At 48.6% G+C, this 17065-nt stretch overlaps 1 protein-coding gene across 1 annotated transcript in view; it reads right to left on the reverse strand.

Moving 5' to 3' along the window:
• Positions 1–7436, reverse strand: part of LOC121586850 (N-terminal EF-hand calcium-binding protein 1-like) — a 31707-nt gene extending 24271 nt beyond the window's left edge. Inside the window, exon 1 of the mRNA XM_045219741.1 lies at positions 6954–7436. Within this exon, the coding sequence (XP_045075676.1) occupies positions 6954–6988 (35 nt within the window). The 5' untranslated portion in view covers positions 6989–7436. The remainder of the gene's footprint in view (positions 1–6953) is intronic.
• Positions 7437–17065: the final 9629 nt, after the last annotated feature.

The raw sequence follows: 17065 nt of genomic DNA on the forward strand, positions 1-17065 counted from the left end.
TCACTCCGACGGAAGACTGTGATTGGAAGGGTCACTCCGACGGAAGACTGTGATTGGAGGGATACTCTGACAGAAGACTGTGATTGGACGCTCTCCCTGCACACAACATGTCCCTGGCCAATTACGTTTTCTGAGATGAGTCTCTAGAAGCACAGGGCTGAGACCCTAGCTACGTCCCAAATGGCACCCTATTCCCTATATAGTTTTGACAAGTTCCCATATAGAGAATACGGTGCCATTTGAGACGCAGCTAGGGTCTCAGCCACCTGGCTAACTAACTATGCTCAACCCAACCAGCAGTAAAAACATCCTCAATTGATTGGACATGATTTGGAAAGGCACACACCTGTCAATATAGGGTCCCACCGTTGACAGTGCATGTCAGAGCAAAAACCAAGCCATGAGGTCGAAGGAATTGTCCGTAGAACTCCAAGACTGGATTGTGTCGAGGCACAGATCTGGGGAAGGGTACCAAACACTTTTTGCAGCATTGAAGGTCCCCAAGAACACAGTGGCCTCTATCATTCTTACATGGAAGAAGTTTGGAACCACCAAGACTCTTCCTAGAGCTGGCCGCCCGGCCAAACTGAGAAATCGGGGGAGAAGGGCCTTGGTCAGGGACAACCATCTCTGAAGAACTCCATCAATCAGGCCTTTATGGTAGAGTGGCCATACAGAAGCCACTCCTCAGTAAAAGGCACATGACAGCCCGCCTGGAGTTTGCCAAAAGGCACCTAAAGGACTCTCAGACCATGAGAAACAAGATTCTCTGGTCTGATGAAACCAAGATTGAACTCTTTGGCCTGAATGCCAAGCGTCACGTCTAGAGGAAACCTGGCACCATCCCTACGGTGAAGCAGGGTGTTGGAAGCATCATGCTATGTAGATGTTTTTCAGCGGAAGACTGGGAGACTAGGTTAGGTTAAGGCTAGGCTAGGTTAAGGCTAGGTTAGGTTAAGACTAGGTTAGGTTAAGACTAGGTTAGGTTAAGGCTAGGTTAGGTTAAGGTTAGGTAAGGTTAAGGCTAGGTTAGGTTAAGGCTAGGTTAGGTTAAGACTAGGTTAGGTTAAGGCTAGGTTAAGTTAAGGCTAGGTTAGGTTAAGACTAGGCTAGGTTAAGGCTAGGTAAGGTTAAGGCTAGGTTAGGTTAAGGTTAGGTTAAGACTAGGTAAGGTTAAGGCTAGGTTAGGATAAGGCTAGGTTAGTTTAAGACTAGGTTAAGACTAGGTTAGGTTAAGGCTAGGTTAGATTAAGACTAGGCTAGGTTAAGGCTAGGTAAGGTTAAGATTAGGTCTGGTTAAGGCTAGGTTAGGTTAAGACTAGGTTAGGTTAAGGCTAGGTTAGGTTAAGACTAGGTTAGGTTAAGGCTAGGTTAAGACTAGGTTAGGTTAAGTATAGGTTAAGACTAGGTTAGGTTAAGGCTAGTTTAAGACTAGGTTGGGTTAAGGCTAGGTTAGGTTAAGGCTAGGTTAAGGCTAGGTTAGGTTAGGTTAGGTTAGGTTAAGGTTAGGTTAAGGCTAGGTTCGGTTTAGGATAGGTTAGGTTAAGGTTAAGACTAGGTTAGGTTAAGACTAGGTTAGGTTAAGGCTAGGTTAAGACTAGGTTAGGTTAAGGATACGTTAAGACTAGGTTAGGTTAAGGCTAGGCTAAGTTAAGGCTAGGTTAGGTTAAGGGTAGGTTAGGTTAAGGCTAGGTTAAGGCTAGGTTAGGTTAGGTTAGGTTAAGGTTAGGTTAAGGCTAGGTTCAGTTTAGGCTAGGTTAGGTTAAGACTAGGCTAGGTTAAGGCTAGGTTAGGTTGAGACTAGGTTAGGTTAGGTTAAGGCAAGGTTAAGGTTAGGTTAAGGTTAAGACTAGGTTAGGTTAAGACTAGGCTAGGTTAAGGCTAGGTTAGGTTAAGGCTAGGTTAGGTTAAGACTAGGCTAGGTTAAGGCTAGGTTAGGTTAAGATTAGGTCCGGTTAGGGCTAGGTTAGGTTAAGACTAGGTTAGGTTAAGGATAGGTTAGGTTAAGGCTAGGTTAGGTTAAGGCTAGGTTAGGTTAAGGTTAGGTTAGGTTAAGGCTAGGTTAGGTTAAGACTAGGTTAGGTTAAGGCTAGGTTAGGTTAAGGCTAGGTTAGGTTAAGGCTAGGTTAGGTTAAGACTAGGTTAGGCTAAGGCTAGGTTAGGTTAAGGCTAGGTTAGGTTAAGGCTAGGTTAGGTTAAGACTAGGTTAGGCTAAGGCTAGGTTAGGTTAAGGCTAGGTAAAGACTAGGTTAGGTTAAGACTAGGTTCAGTTAAGGCTAGGTTAAGGCTAGGTTAGGTTAAGGCTAGGTTAGTATAAGGCTAGGTTAAGGCTAGGATAGGTTAGGTTAAGGCAAGGTTAAGGTTAGGTTAAGGCTAGCTTAAGACTAGGTTAGGTTAAGGCTAGGTTAGGTTAAGACTAGGTTAGGTTAAGACTAGGTTAGGTTAAGACTAGGTTAGGTTAAGGCTAGGTTAGGTTAAGACTAGGTTAGGTTAAGACTAGGTTAGGTTAAGACTAGGTTAGGTTAAGACTAGGTTAGGTTAAGGCTAGGTTAGGTTAAGGCTAGGTTAGGTTAAGACTAGGTTAGGTTAAGACTAGGTTCGGTTAAGGCTAGGTTAGGTTAAGGCTAGGTTAGGTTAAGACTAGGTTAGGTTAAGACTAGGTTCGGTTAAGGCTAGGTAAAGGCTAGGTTAGGTTAAGGCTACGTTAAGACTAGGTTAGGTTAAGACCAGGCTAAATAAGGCTAGGTTAGGTTAAGGCTAGATTAGGTTAAGGCTAGGTTAGGTTAAGGCTAGGTTAGGTTAAGGCTAGGTTAGGTTATGTTAAGGCTAGGTTAGGTTACGACTAGGTTAGGTTAAGGCTAGGTTAGGTTAAGGCTAGGTTAGGTTAGGTCAAGGCTAGGTTAGGTTAGGTTATGTTAAGGATAGGTTAGGTTAAGACTATGTTAGGTTAAGGCTAGGTTAGGTTAGGTCAAGGCTAGGTTAGGTTATGTTAAGGCTAAGTTAGGTTAAGACTAGGTTAGGTTAAGGCTAGGTTAGGTTATGTTAAGGCTAGGTTAGGTTAAGACTAGGTTAGGTTAAGGTTAGGTTAGGTCAAGGCTAGGTTAGGTTATGTTAAGGCTAAGTTAGGTTAAGACTAGGTTAGGTTAAGGCTAGGTTAGGTTATGTTAAGGCTAGGTTAGGTTTAAGACTAGGTTAGGTTAAGAATAGGTTAGGTTAAAGCTAGGTTAGGTTAAAACTAGGTTCTATAGTTCGGTCCTGGTTCGGCATGATATGATGCATTGATTCGGCCCCCTGGTTGTTTGTATGACTCTGCTGTGCTGGCTGCATAAACTATGGTCATCATCATGTGACATACAATATGTACACTAAACAGCATTTAAATATGTGAATGCATGTGAATATGTGAATATATGTGAATATATGCCTGTAAATGGACATTTCCTGACTGCTGATGAGGCAGTCTTCAAAGGAAACATTGCAGGTCCCATAGGAAGGGCATTGGTCCTGTCTTTGAGGGCTTTAGTCATTTCAGCAGAGAAATAATGTTTCCACTGGCCTCAGTCATAACAGTCTGTCTCCTACCATAGTACATGACAGAGGCTTTCATCAGTCATAACAGTCTGTCTCCTACCATAGTACATGACAGAAGCTTTCCGTCTGAATGGTAGAGGTCCATAGAGGTCACCCCCCACTTTGGTCACCTGAGTGGCCTTCATCCTTTCATCCTGCAGCCAGACTCACAAATGCACGCGCGCGCGCGCGCACACACACACACACACACACACACACACACACACACACACACACACACACACACACACACACACACACACACACACACACACACACACACACACACACACACACACACACACACACACACTCACACACTCACACGTACGCACTCACACGTACGCACTCACATACGTACAGGCACACACGCACCCACGCACCCACGCACCCAACTCCACAGTGAACCTGGCTAGAGACATCAGACAGAATATAAAATGGGATGTCTCAATCTGCCTCAGAGATCAGCTACTTTAAACACATCAGAGATTGAGATAGAGTTCATCTACCTGCTGAGGTGATGCTTTACTACTAAATTCTCTATTTGGAGCAAATTGGGATTCCAGCTACAGAATTTCTCCACGCACAAAACCTGCCAAGAGAAACCCATTCAGCTGTATAAGACAACTAACAATAGGCTGATCATGAACACAGAGACAGAGCAGTGTACTCTAAGAGCCTTGACAGACATAACAAAGTTGTTATATCTGGAGTGGTGTTTAAAGATGGCTGCTGGACTGGGACTCAGGGACTGGGATTCAGGAACTGGGATTCAGGGACTGGGATTCAGGGACTGGGACTCAGGGACTGGGATTCAGGGACTGGGACTCAGGGACTGGGACTCAGGGACTGGGATTCAGGGACTGGGATTCAGGGACTGGGACTCGGGGACTGGGACTCAGGGACTGGGATTCAGGGACTGGGATTCAGGGACTGGGATTTAGGGACTGGGACTCAGGGACTGGGATTCAGGGACTGGGACTCAGGGACTGGGATTCAGGGACTGGGACTCAGGGACTGGGACTCTGGGATTCAGGGACTGGGACTCAGGGACTGGGACTCTGGGATTCAGGGACTGGGACTCAGGGACTGGGATTCAGGGCCTGGGACTCAGGGACTGGGATTCAGGGATTCAGGGACTGGGACTCAGGGACTGGGATTCAGGGACTGGGACTCAGGGACTGGGAATCAGGGACTGGGATTCAGGGACTGGGACTCAGGGACTGGGACTCTGGGATTCAGGGACTGGGACTCAGGGACTGGGACTCTGGGATTCAGGGACTGGGACTCAGGGACTGGGATTCAGGGACTGGGACTCAGGGACTGGGATTCAGGGATTCAGGGACTGGGACTCAGGGACTGGGATTCAGGGACTGGGACTCAGGGACTGGGACTCTGGGATTCAGGGACTGGGATTCAGGGACTGGGACTCAGGGACTGGGATTCAGGGATTCAGGGACTGGGATTTAGGGACTGGGATTCAGGGAATGGGATTCAGGGACTGGGATTCAGGGACTGGGACTCAGGGACTGGGACTCAGGGACTGGGACTCAGGGACTAGGATTCAGGGACTGGGACTCTGGGATTCAGGGACTGGGATTCAGGGACTGGGACTCTGGGATTCAGGGACTGGGACTCAGGGACTGGGACTCTGAGATGACTGATGAGAGATTGGACAGGAGCTGAGAGAGGAAAGAGGAGGGGAGGAGAGGAGAGGTGAAACCAGAGCTGTGGCTGCCTGGGTTCTCCAGGTGCTGGAACAGAAACCAGAGCTGTGGCTGCCTGGGTTCTCCAGGTGCTGGAACAGAAACCAGAGCTGTGGCTGCCTGGGTTCTCCAGGTGCTGGAACAGAAACCAGAGCTGTGGCTGCCTGGGTTCTCCAGGTGCTGGAACAGAAACCAGAGCTGTGGCTGCCTGGGTTCTCCATTCTGATTCAGAACGTTGTGAGTGTTCTAAAAAGGAGCCACTGCTTCCCATGGCACGGACAGAGCTGACCTCCGACCTCCATTCAGACTGTTACTAATGACCCCAGAGGCATGCTACACAGAGCCAGCTAATCCGACTGCTAAAACACACACATTACCCAACATAGGGGTAGGTAATATAACACATTACCCAACACAGGGGTAGGTAATATAATACATTACCCAACACAGGGGTAGGTAATATAACACATTACCCAACACAGGGGTAGGTAATATAACACATTACCCAACATAGGGGTAGGTAATATAATACATTACCCAACACAGGGGTAGGTAATATAATACATTACCCAACACAGGGGTAGGTAATATAACACATTACCCAACACAGGGGTAGGTAATATAACACATTACCCAACACAGGGGTAGGTAATATAACACATTACCCAACATAGGGGTAGGTAATATAACACATTACCCAACACAGGGGTAGGTAATATAACACATTACCCAACACAGGGGTAGGTAATATAATACATTACCCAACACAGGGGTAGGTAATATAACACATTACCCAACAAAGGGGTAGGTAATATAATACATTACCCAACATAGGGGTAGGTAATATAATACATTACCCAACACAGGGGTAGGTAATATAATACATTACCCAACACAGGGGTAGGTAATATAACACATTACCCAACACAGGGGTAGGTAATATAACACATTACCCAACATAGGGGTAGGTAATATAACACATTACCCAACATAGGGGTAGGTAATATAACACATTACCCAACACAGGGGTAGGTAATATAACACATTACCCAACACATGGGCGGCGCACAATTGGCCCAGCGTCGTCCAGGGTAGGGGAGGGAATGGCCGGCAGGGATGTAGCTCAGTTGATAGAGCATGGCGTTTGCAACGCCAGGGTTGTGGGTTCGTTTCCCACGGGGGGCCAGTATAATTTTTTTTATATATGTATTCACTAACTGTAAGTCGCTCTGGATAAGAGCGTCTGCTAAATGACTAAAATGTAAATGTAAATGTAATATAACACATTACCCAACATAGGGGTAGGTAATATAACACAAAGCAACTTAAAGTCATGCATGCATCCACGTGCCATGCTTTACCAACTGAGCTATACAGGACCAAACACACAACACACAACACACAACACACAACACACAACACACAACACACAACACACAACACACACATACTAATTGCGTAGGCACAGACATAAATCAGCAGTCCCCTCAGAGGATTGTCTGGATGGAGAACACTCATCACTCATCACGTGTACTGACTGAAGAGAACAGGAGAGGAGAGGAGAGGAGAGGAGAGGAGAGGAGAGGAGAGGAGAGGAGAGGAGAGGAGAGGAGAGGAGAGGAGCGGAGAGGAGAGGAGAGGAGAGGAGAGGAGAGGAGAGGAGAGGAGATGACTTGCCTCTCCTGGCGGGTCTGTTCGGCCGTGGTCTCCATGGCACATTCCAGGGAGCTCTGCAGCGAGTGGAGCTGATTGGTTGTCTCTTTCAACAGGAAGCGTGTCACAAACTGCTCCAGGTGTGTGGCTTCCTGGTAGTCCTGGAGGAGAGAGGAACCAACCCTAGACAGTAGACCCTAGTGGCTTCCTGGTAGTCCTGGAGGAGAGAGGAACCAACCCTAGACAGTAGACCCTATTGGGCTTCCTGGTTGTCCTGGAGGAGAGAGGAACCAACCCTAGACAGTAGACCCTAGTGGCTTCCTGGTAGTCCTGGAGGAGAGAGGAACCAACCCTAGACAGTAGACCCTATTGGGCTTCCTGGTTGTCCTGGAGGAGAGAGGAACCAACCCTAGACAGTAGACCCTAGTGGCTTCCTGGTAGTCCTGGAGGAGAGAGGAACCAACCCTAGACAGTAGACCCTAGTGGCTTCCTGGTAGTCCTGGAGGAGAGAGGAACCAACCCTAGACAGTAGACCCTAGTGGCTTCCTGGTAGTCCTGGAGGAGAGAGGAACCAACCCTAGAACCTATACCCTAGTGGGCTTCCTGGTAGTCCTGGTGAAGGAGAGAGGGACCAACCCTTACAAACCATATCATCCCCTATCCTGTAACCCCTATCCTATATCACCTATCCTCTATCCCCTATCCCCTAATCTCTATCCCCCATCCCCTATCCCCTATCCTCTATCCCCTATCCTCTAACCCCTATCCCCTATCCCCTATCCTCTAACCACTATCCCCTATCCTATAACCCCAATCCTATAACCCCTATCCCCTATCCCCTATCCCCTATCCTCTAACCCCTATCCTCTAACCCCTATCCTCTATCCCCTATCCCCTATCCTCTATCCCCTATCCTCTAACCCCTATCCTCTAACCCCTATCCCCTATCCCCTAACCCCTATAACCTCTATCCTCTAACCCCTATCCTCTAACCCCTATCCTATAACCCCTATCCTATAACCCCTATCCTCTAACCCCTAACCTCTAACCCTATCCTCTAACCCCTATCCTCTAACCCCCTATAACCCTATCTCTAACCCCTATCCTCTATCCCCTATCCTCTAACCCCTATCCTCTAACCCTATCCCTATCCTCTAACCCTATCCTCTAACCCTATCCTCTAACTATCCTCTATCCCTATCCCTATCCCCTATCCTCTAACCCTATCCTCTATCCCTATCCCCATCCCCTATCCTCTATCCTCTATCCTCTAACCCTATCCTCTAACCCCTATCCTCTAACCCCTATAACCCCTATCCTCTAACCCCTATCCTCTATCCCCTATCCCCCATCCCCTATCCTCTATCCTCTATCCTCTAACCCCTATCCCTATCCTCTAACCCCTATCCTCTAACCCCTATCCTCTAACCCCTATCCCTAACCCCTATCCTCTAACCCCTATCCCCCATCCCCTATCCTCTATCCTCTATCCTCTAACCCCTATCCTCTAACCCCTATCCTCTAACCCCTATTCCCTATCCTCTATCCTCTAACCCCTATCCTCTAACCCCTATCCTCTAACCCCTATCCTCTAACCCTATCCCATAACCTATCCTCTAACCCCTATCCCCTATCCTCTAACCCCTATCCTCTAACCCCTATCCTCTAACCCCTATCCTCTAACCCCTATCCCCTATCCTCTAACCCCTATCCTCTAACCCCTATCCTCTATCCCCTATCCTCTATCCCCTATCCTCTAACCCCTATCCTCTAACCCCTATCCCCTATCCCCTAACCCCTATAACCCCTATCCTCTAACCCCTATCTCTAACCTTATCCTCTAACCCATAACCCTATCCTTAATCCTATCTCTCTATCCCCTATCCTCTAACCCCTATCCTCTAACCTATCCCCTATCCTCTAACCCCTATCCTCTAACCCCTATCCTCTAATCCCTATCCTCTATCCCCTATCCCCTATCCTCTAACCCCTATCCTCTATCCCCTATCCCCCATCCCCTATCCTCTATCCTCTATCCTCTAACCCCTATCCTCTAACCCCTATCCTCTATCCCCTATCCCCTATCCTCTAACCCCTATCCTCTATCCCCGATCCCCCATCCCCTATCCTCTATCCTCTATCCTCTAACCCCTATCCTCTAACCCCTATCCTCTATCCCCTATCCTCTATCCCCTATCCTCTAACCCCTATCCTCTAACCCCTATCCTCTATCCCCTATCCTCTATCCCTATCCTCTAACCCCTATCCTCTATCCCCTATCCTCTATCCCTATCCTCTAACCCCTATCCTGTATCCCCTATCCTCTAACCCCTATCCCCTATCCCCTATCCTCTAACCCCTATCCTCTAACCCCTATCCCCTATCCCCTATCCTGTAACCCCTATCCCTATCCCCTATCCTCTAACCACTATCCCCTATCCTCTAACCCTATCCAGCTATCCTCTTACCCCTATCATCTATCCCTATCCCCCCATTCCCTATCCTCTATCCCTTCTAAGCCCCTATCCCCATCCCCTATCCTCTATCCTCTATCCTCTAACCCCTATCCCCATCCCTATCCTCTAACCCCTATCCTCTATCCCATCTCTAACCCCTATCCCCTATCCTCTAAGCCCTTACTCCTCTATCCCCTATCCCCATCCCTATCCTCTATCCTCTAACCCCTATCCCCCATCCCCTATCCTCTATCCTCTATCCTCTATCCCCTATCCCCCATCCCCTATCCTCTATCCTCTATCCCCTATCCTATAACCCCTATCCTATAACCCCTATACTCTAACCCCTATCCTCTAACCCCTATCCTCTAACCCCTATCCTATAACCCCTATCCTATAACCCCTATCCTCTAACCCCTATCCTCTAACCCCTATCCTCTATCCCTCTAACCCCTATCCCCTACCCTCAAACCCCTATCCTCAACCCCTATCTCATCACCTATCCCCTAACCCCTATCCTCTATCCCTATCCCTATCCTCTAACCCCTATCCTCTATCCCTATCCCCCCATCCCCTATCCTCCATCCTCTATCCTCTAACCCTATCCTCTAACCCCCATACTCTATCCCCTATCCCTATCCTGTAACCCCTATCTCCTATCCCCCTATCCTCTCATCCCCTACCCCCTATCCCTATCCTCTACCCTATCCTCTAACCCCTATCCCCTATCCCCTATCCTATCCTGTAACTTCCTATCCCCATCCCTATCCTCTAACTCACTATCCCCTATCCCCTCTAACCCTATCCCTATCCTCTAACCCCTATCCCTATCCTCTATCCTCTAACCCTATCCCCCATCCCCTATCCTCTATCTCTCATCTCTACTATCTCCCATTCCCTATCCTCTATCCTCTATCCCTCTAACCCTATCCTCTAAACCCCTATCTCTCTATCCTCTAATCCCCTATCCTCTAACTCCCTATCCTCTATCCTCTCTACTCCTATCCTCTAACCCCTATCCTCTATCTCTAACCCCTATCCTCTAACCCTATCTCTATCCTCATCCCCTATCCTCTAACCCCTATCTCTATCCTCTAACCCCTATCCCCTATCCTCTATCCTATAACCCCTATCCTCTAACCCCTATCCCCTATCCTCTAACCCCTATCCCCTATCCTCTAACCGCTATCCCCTATCCTCTAACCCCCATCCCCTATCCCCTATCCTCTAACCCTTATCCTCTAACCCCTATCCCCTATCCTCTAACCCCTATCCTCTAACCCCTATCCTCTATCCCCTATCCCCTATCCTCTAACCCCTATCCTCTAACCCCTATCCTCTAACCCCTATCCTATATCCCCTATCCCCTATCCCCTATCCTCTAACCACTATCCTCTAACCCCTATCCTCTAACCCCTATCATCTAACCCTATCCTCTGTCCCTATCCCCTATCCCCCCATCCCCATCCCTATTCCCTATCCTATAACCTTATCCCTCTAACCCTATCCCTCTATCCCCTATCCCCTATCCCTATCCTCTAACCCCTATCCTCTAACCCCTATCCTCTAACCACTATCCCTATCCCCCTATCCTCTAACCCCTATCCTCTAACCCCTATCCTATCCTCTAACCCCTATCCTCTAACCCCCTATCCCTATCTCTAACCCCTATCCCTATCCTCTAACCCCTATCCCTATCCTCCTAACCCCATCCCCTAGTCCCCTATCCTCTAACCCTCTATCCTCTAACCCCTATCCCTATCCTCTATCTATCCTCTAACCCCCTATCCTCTATCCCCTATTCCTATCTCCTATCCTCAACTCATCATCTAACCCTATCCTCTAACCCCTATCCTATATCCCTATCCCCTATCCTCTCTATCCTCTAACCACTATCATCTAACCTCTATCCTCTAACCCTATCCTCTAACCCTATCCCTATATCCCTATCCCCTATCCCCATCCCTATCCCCTATCCTATAACCCCCTATCCTCTAACCCCTATCCTCTATCCCCTATCCTCTAACCCCTATCCTCTAACCCCTATCCTCTAACCCCTATCCCCTATCCTCTAACCCCTATCCTCTAACCCCTATCCTCTAACCCCTATCCTCTAACCCTATCCTCTAACCCATCCCCTATCCTCCTAACCCCTATCCTCTATCGTCCCATCCCCTATCCCTATCCTCTAACCCCTATCCTCTATCTCATCCCTATCCTCTATCCTCTAACCCCTATCCTCTAACCCTATCCCCTATCATCTAACCCTATCCTCTAACCCCTATCCCTATCTCCTATCCCCTATCCTCTAACCCCTATCCTCTAACCTCTATCCTCTAACTATCCTCTAAACCCTTCCATCTATCCCTATCCTCTAACCCTATCCCTATTCTAAATCCCTATCCTCTATCCTCTATCTCCCTATCCTCCTATCCCTATCCCTCCCTATCCTCCCTAGCCCTATCCTCTATCCCTATCCTCCTATCCCTATCACCCCTCGCCCCTATCCTCACCCTTCCCTGTCTCTACCCTGTATCTCTAACTTTCCCCTATCCTATCCTCTAACCCCTATCCTCCTGCATTCTATCTCTCTATTCCTCTTCCCTACTCCCTCCTCTAAACCCTGTCTTCTCTAATTCTATCCCCTATCCCTATCCTCTAACCCTATCCTCTAACCCTATCTCTATTCCTCTATCCCTATCCTCTCCAAATCCCTATCCTCATTCTTCCTCTACCCTATCCTCTAACCTATACTCTTCTACCCTCCTATCCTATCCTCTAACCCCTATCCCTATCCCCTATCCTCTAAACTGTCCCCATCCCTATCCTACCCCTACCTGTCCTCTAACTATCCCTATCCTCTAACCTATCTAAACCCTATCCTCTAACCACTATCCCCTATCCCCCTATCCCCTATCCTCTAACCCCTTCCCTGTCTCTAACTATCCCTTATCCTCTAACCCTATCCTCTATCCTATCCCTATCCTCTAACCCTATCCTCTAACCCTAATCCCTATCCCTATCCTCTATCCTCCTCCTAACCCTATCCTACTCCCTATCTATCCTCTAACTACTATCCCTATCCTCTAACCCTGTCTCTATCTCTAACCTATCCTCTAACCCCTATCCTCTATCCTCTTCCTCTATCCTCATCTGTCCTCTCTAACCCTATCTACTCTCTCCACCTATCCCTATCCTATCTCCCTATCTATAACCTATCCTATCCCTATCCTCTATCCTATCCTCTAACCCCTATTCTAACCCCTATCCCTATCCCCCTATCCCTATCCCTATCCCTATCCTGTAACCCCTATCTATCACCTCTATCACTATACCTCTATCCCTATCCTCTATCCCCTATCCTATCCTCCTAACCCCTATCCTCTAACCCCTATCCATCCCTATCCCTATCCTCTATCCTCTCCTCTAACTATCCCTAAACTCTATCCATCTAACCCTATCCTCTCAACCTCTATCTCATCATCTCACTATTCCCTGTCCTAACCTTTATCCTATCCCTGTTTCCTATCCTCTATATCACATTATCTAACCCTATCCTCCTTGCCCTGTCCTCTGCTATCTCTATCCACTATCCCCTATCCCCCTATCCCTCTATCCTATAACCCTCTATTCAACCCTGTCCTCTAATCCTATCCTCTAACCCTATCCTCTAACCCTATCCTCTAAACCCTAGTCCCTATCCTCTAACCCTATCCACCTACCTCTAACCCCCATCCTCCTTATACCCCCTATCCTCTAACCCCTATCCCTCTATCCTATCTATATCCTCTAACCCCTATCCCCCTACCTAACCCACTATCTACCCATCCCTATCCTCTGCACTCCTTTATCCTCTACTACCCCTATCCTCTAGCCCTATCTCTAACCATCTTATCCCCTATCCCCTATCCCTATCCTCTAACCCCTATCCTCTACTATCCTCAACCCCCCCCCTATCCTCTAGCCCTATCCTCTATCCCCTATCCCTATCCCCCATCCTCTACTCCCCTATCCCCTATCACCCTATCCTCTAACCCCTATCCCCACTCTATCCCCTCCCTATCCTCTAACCCCTATCCTCTAACTATCCTCTAACCACTATCCCTATCCCCCACCCTATCCTCTAACCCTATATACACTTATCCTCTAACCCCCTATCCTCTAACCCCTATCCTCTAACCCCGCCCTATCTATCCTCTAACCCCTATCCTCTATCCCTATCCCCCTTAACCACACTATCCTCCCCCTCACCCCTATCCTCTCCCCCCCTATCCTCTATCCCCCCATCCCCTAACTCCTCTATCCTCTAACCCTATCCTCCCTATCCCTATCCCTATCCATCTACTCTATCCTCTTACCTAACTATCCTCTATCCCCTATCCCCCTATCCTCTATCCCCTATCCTCTACCCTATCCTCTAACCCCTATCCTCTATAACTATCCTGCCAACCACCTATCCCTATCCTATCCACTATCCTCTAGCTCCTATCTATCCCCTACGCCTATACTCTATCTCCTATCCTCTGAACACCCCTATCCTCATATCCCCTATCCCTATCCCCTCCTGCTTAAACTATCCCTATCCTCTATCCCCTATCCTCTAACCCCTATCCTCTAACCCTATCCCTCTCCCTATCCCCCATCCCCCTATCCTCTATCCCCTATCCTCTAACCCCCTATCCTCTAACTATCCTCATCCTCTAACTATCCTCTAAACTATCACTCATAACACTACCTATCCCCCTATCCTCAACCCCTGCTCTACCTACCCTATCCTCTAACCCCTATCCTCTAACCCCAACACTATCCCTCTAACCCCTATCCCTCCTACCCATCCCTATCCTCTAACCCCCCTCTACCCCCCCCCTATCCCCTATCCCTAACCCCTATCCTCCCATCCCCTATCCTCTAACCACCATCCCCTATCCTCTATCCTCATAACCCCTATCCTCTAACTATCCCTAACCCCCTATCATCTAACCCTCCCCATCCCCATCTATCCCACTCTATCCTCTACCCATCCCCTATCCCCTATCCCTCTAACCCCCCTATCCCTATCTCAACCCCTATCCTCTAACCCTATCCTCTACCCCCTATCCTCTAACCCCACCCTATCCCCTATCCTCACTATCCCCTATCCTCCTATCACCCCTACTATCCTCTAACCCACTATCCCATATCCCTCTAACCCCTATCCTCTAACCCCTATCCCTATCCCCCTACCCCACACTCCCCATATCCTCTGACCACTATCCTCTAGCCCTATCCTCTAACCCCTATCCTCTAACCCCCTCCCCATCCACCCCTATCTACCCTATCCTCTAACCATCCCCTATCGCCCCTATCACTCTAACCACCATCCCCTATCCCTATCCTATCCTCTAACCCTATCTATCACATCTAGCCTATCCCCAACAACCCCCCCCCAACCACCCCCACCCCCCCCCTTTATCCTCTAACCCCATCCCTTCTATCCCCCTATCCCCTATCCTGCTAACCCTATCCTCTAACGCTTTAATCCCTATCCCTATCCTCCACCCTCTAATCCTATCCCTATCCCCCTACCCCTATCCCTATCCTCTAGCCACTATCCTCACAACCCCTATCCTCTAACTATCCCTATCCCATCCTCTAGCCTATCCTCTAGCCACCTATCCCCTATCCTCCTAGCCCCTATCCTCTATCCCTATCCTCTAGCCTGCCGCTTAACCCCTATCCTCTGCTCCCCTATCCTCCCCATCCCTATCCCTTACCCTATCCTCTAACCCCTATCCCTATCCCTATCCTCTAACCACCTATCCATCTATTCCTCTACCACCCCTATCCCACATCCCCTACTCCTAGCTCCCTATCCTCTAACCCCTGTCTCTAGCCCCCCTATCCCTATCCTCTAACCACTATCCCTATCCCCCTATCCCCTAATCACCTATCCTCCTACCTATCCCCTATCCCCTAACCCTATCCCATCCCCTATCCCCTATCCTCTAACCACTATCCCTATCCATCTATCATCTAACCCACCCTATCCTCTAACCCACCCTATCCTCTACTTCCCTATCCCCTATCTCCCCTATCCTCCACCCCTATCCTCTAGCCTATCCATCTATCCCCTATACCTACTATCCACCTATCTCACCACTATCCCTATCCTCCTAACCACCATCATCTACCCTATCCTCTAACCCTATCCTCACTCCCCCTATCCTCTATCCTACATCCCCTATCCCTATCCTCTAACCCTATCCTCTACCCTATCCTCTATCCCCTATCCTCTATCCCCTATCCTGTAGCTTCTCTATCCCTATCCTCCTTCAACCTCTAACCCTATCCTCCTATCTTCTACCTCTATCCCTATCCCTATCCCTATCCTGTAACCCTATCCCTATCACCTATCCCCATCTAACCACTATCCCCCTATCCTCTGTCCCTATCCCTATCCTCTGCTTTATCCTCCTTGCCTATCTATCCCTATCCTCCTACAACCACTGTCCTATCTCTGTCCTCCTTTATCCTCCTGCTTCTATCCTCTATCCCTATCCCTATCCTCTATCCTCCTAACTATCCTCTAACTATCCTCTATCCCCTATCCCCATCCCTATCTCTATCCTCTATCCTCTATCCTCTAACCCCTATCCTCTAACCCTATCTCTATCCTCTAACCCCTATCCTCTAACCCCTATCCTCTATCCCTATCTATCTATCCTCTAACCACTTTACTCCCTATCCTCTAACCCTATCCCTATCCTCTAACCCCTATCCTCCTTTATCCTCTAACCCCCATCCCTATCCCCCTATCCTCTAGCCTATCCTCTATCCCCCTATCCCCTATCCCCTATCCTCTAACCACTATCATATCCTCTAACCCCTATCCTCTATCCCCTATCCTATCCCCTATCCTGTAACCCCTATCCCCATCCCTATCCTCTAACCACTACTCTATCCTCTTCCTCTAGCCCTATCCTCCTTTATCCTCTAACCCCTATCCTCTAACCCCCATCCCTATCCTGTCCTCTAACCCCTATCCTCTGAAACCCATCCCTATCCCTGTCCTCTGTCCCCATCCCTATCCCCTATCCTCTAACCCTGTCCTCTGGCTTCTATCCTCTAGCCCTATCCTCTAACCCCATCCCTATCCCTGTCCTCTAACCCCTATCACTCTATTCCCTATCCTCTCCTATCCCTATCCTCCCCAACCCCACTGTCATATCCTCTAACCCCTATCCTCTATCCCTACTCTATCCCTGTCCTGCCTTCCTATCTATCTATCCTCTAACCCTATCCCTATCTCTATCCTCTAACCCTGTCCTCTAACCTATCCCTCAACCCCTGTCCTCTAACCCATCCCTGTCCCTATCCTCTCGCCCTATCCTCCTTCATCCCCTATCCCTATCCTCTAGCTTCATCCCTGTCTATCCTCCTACTTCTCCTCTCTCCACCCTGTCCCCCTATCACTGTCTATCCTGTAACTATCCTATCCCCCTATCCTCTACTTACCTCCTCCTATCCTCTATCCTCTAGCCCCTATCCTCTAGCCCCATCCCTATCCCTATCCTCTAACCTATCCTCTGCCCTATCCTCTGGCAATCCCTATCCCCCTATCCTCTAACCCCTATCCTCTATCCCTATCTATCCCTATCCCTATCCCTCTAACCACTATAACATAAAGCCCAGAGAGAAAGG

The sequence above is a fragment of the Coregonus clupeaformis genome, unplaced genomic scaffold (genome assembly GCF_020615455.1).
Source record: "Coregonus clupeaformis isolate EN_2021a unplaced genomic scaffold, ASM2061545v1 scaf2701, whole genome shotgun sequence".
Taxonomy (NCBI): domain Eukaryota; kingdom Metazoa; phylum Chordata; class Actinopteri; order Salmoniformes; family Salmonidae; genus Coregonus; species Coregonus clupeaformis.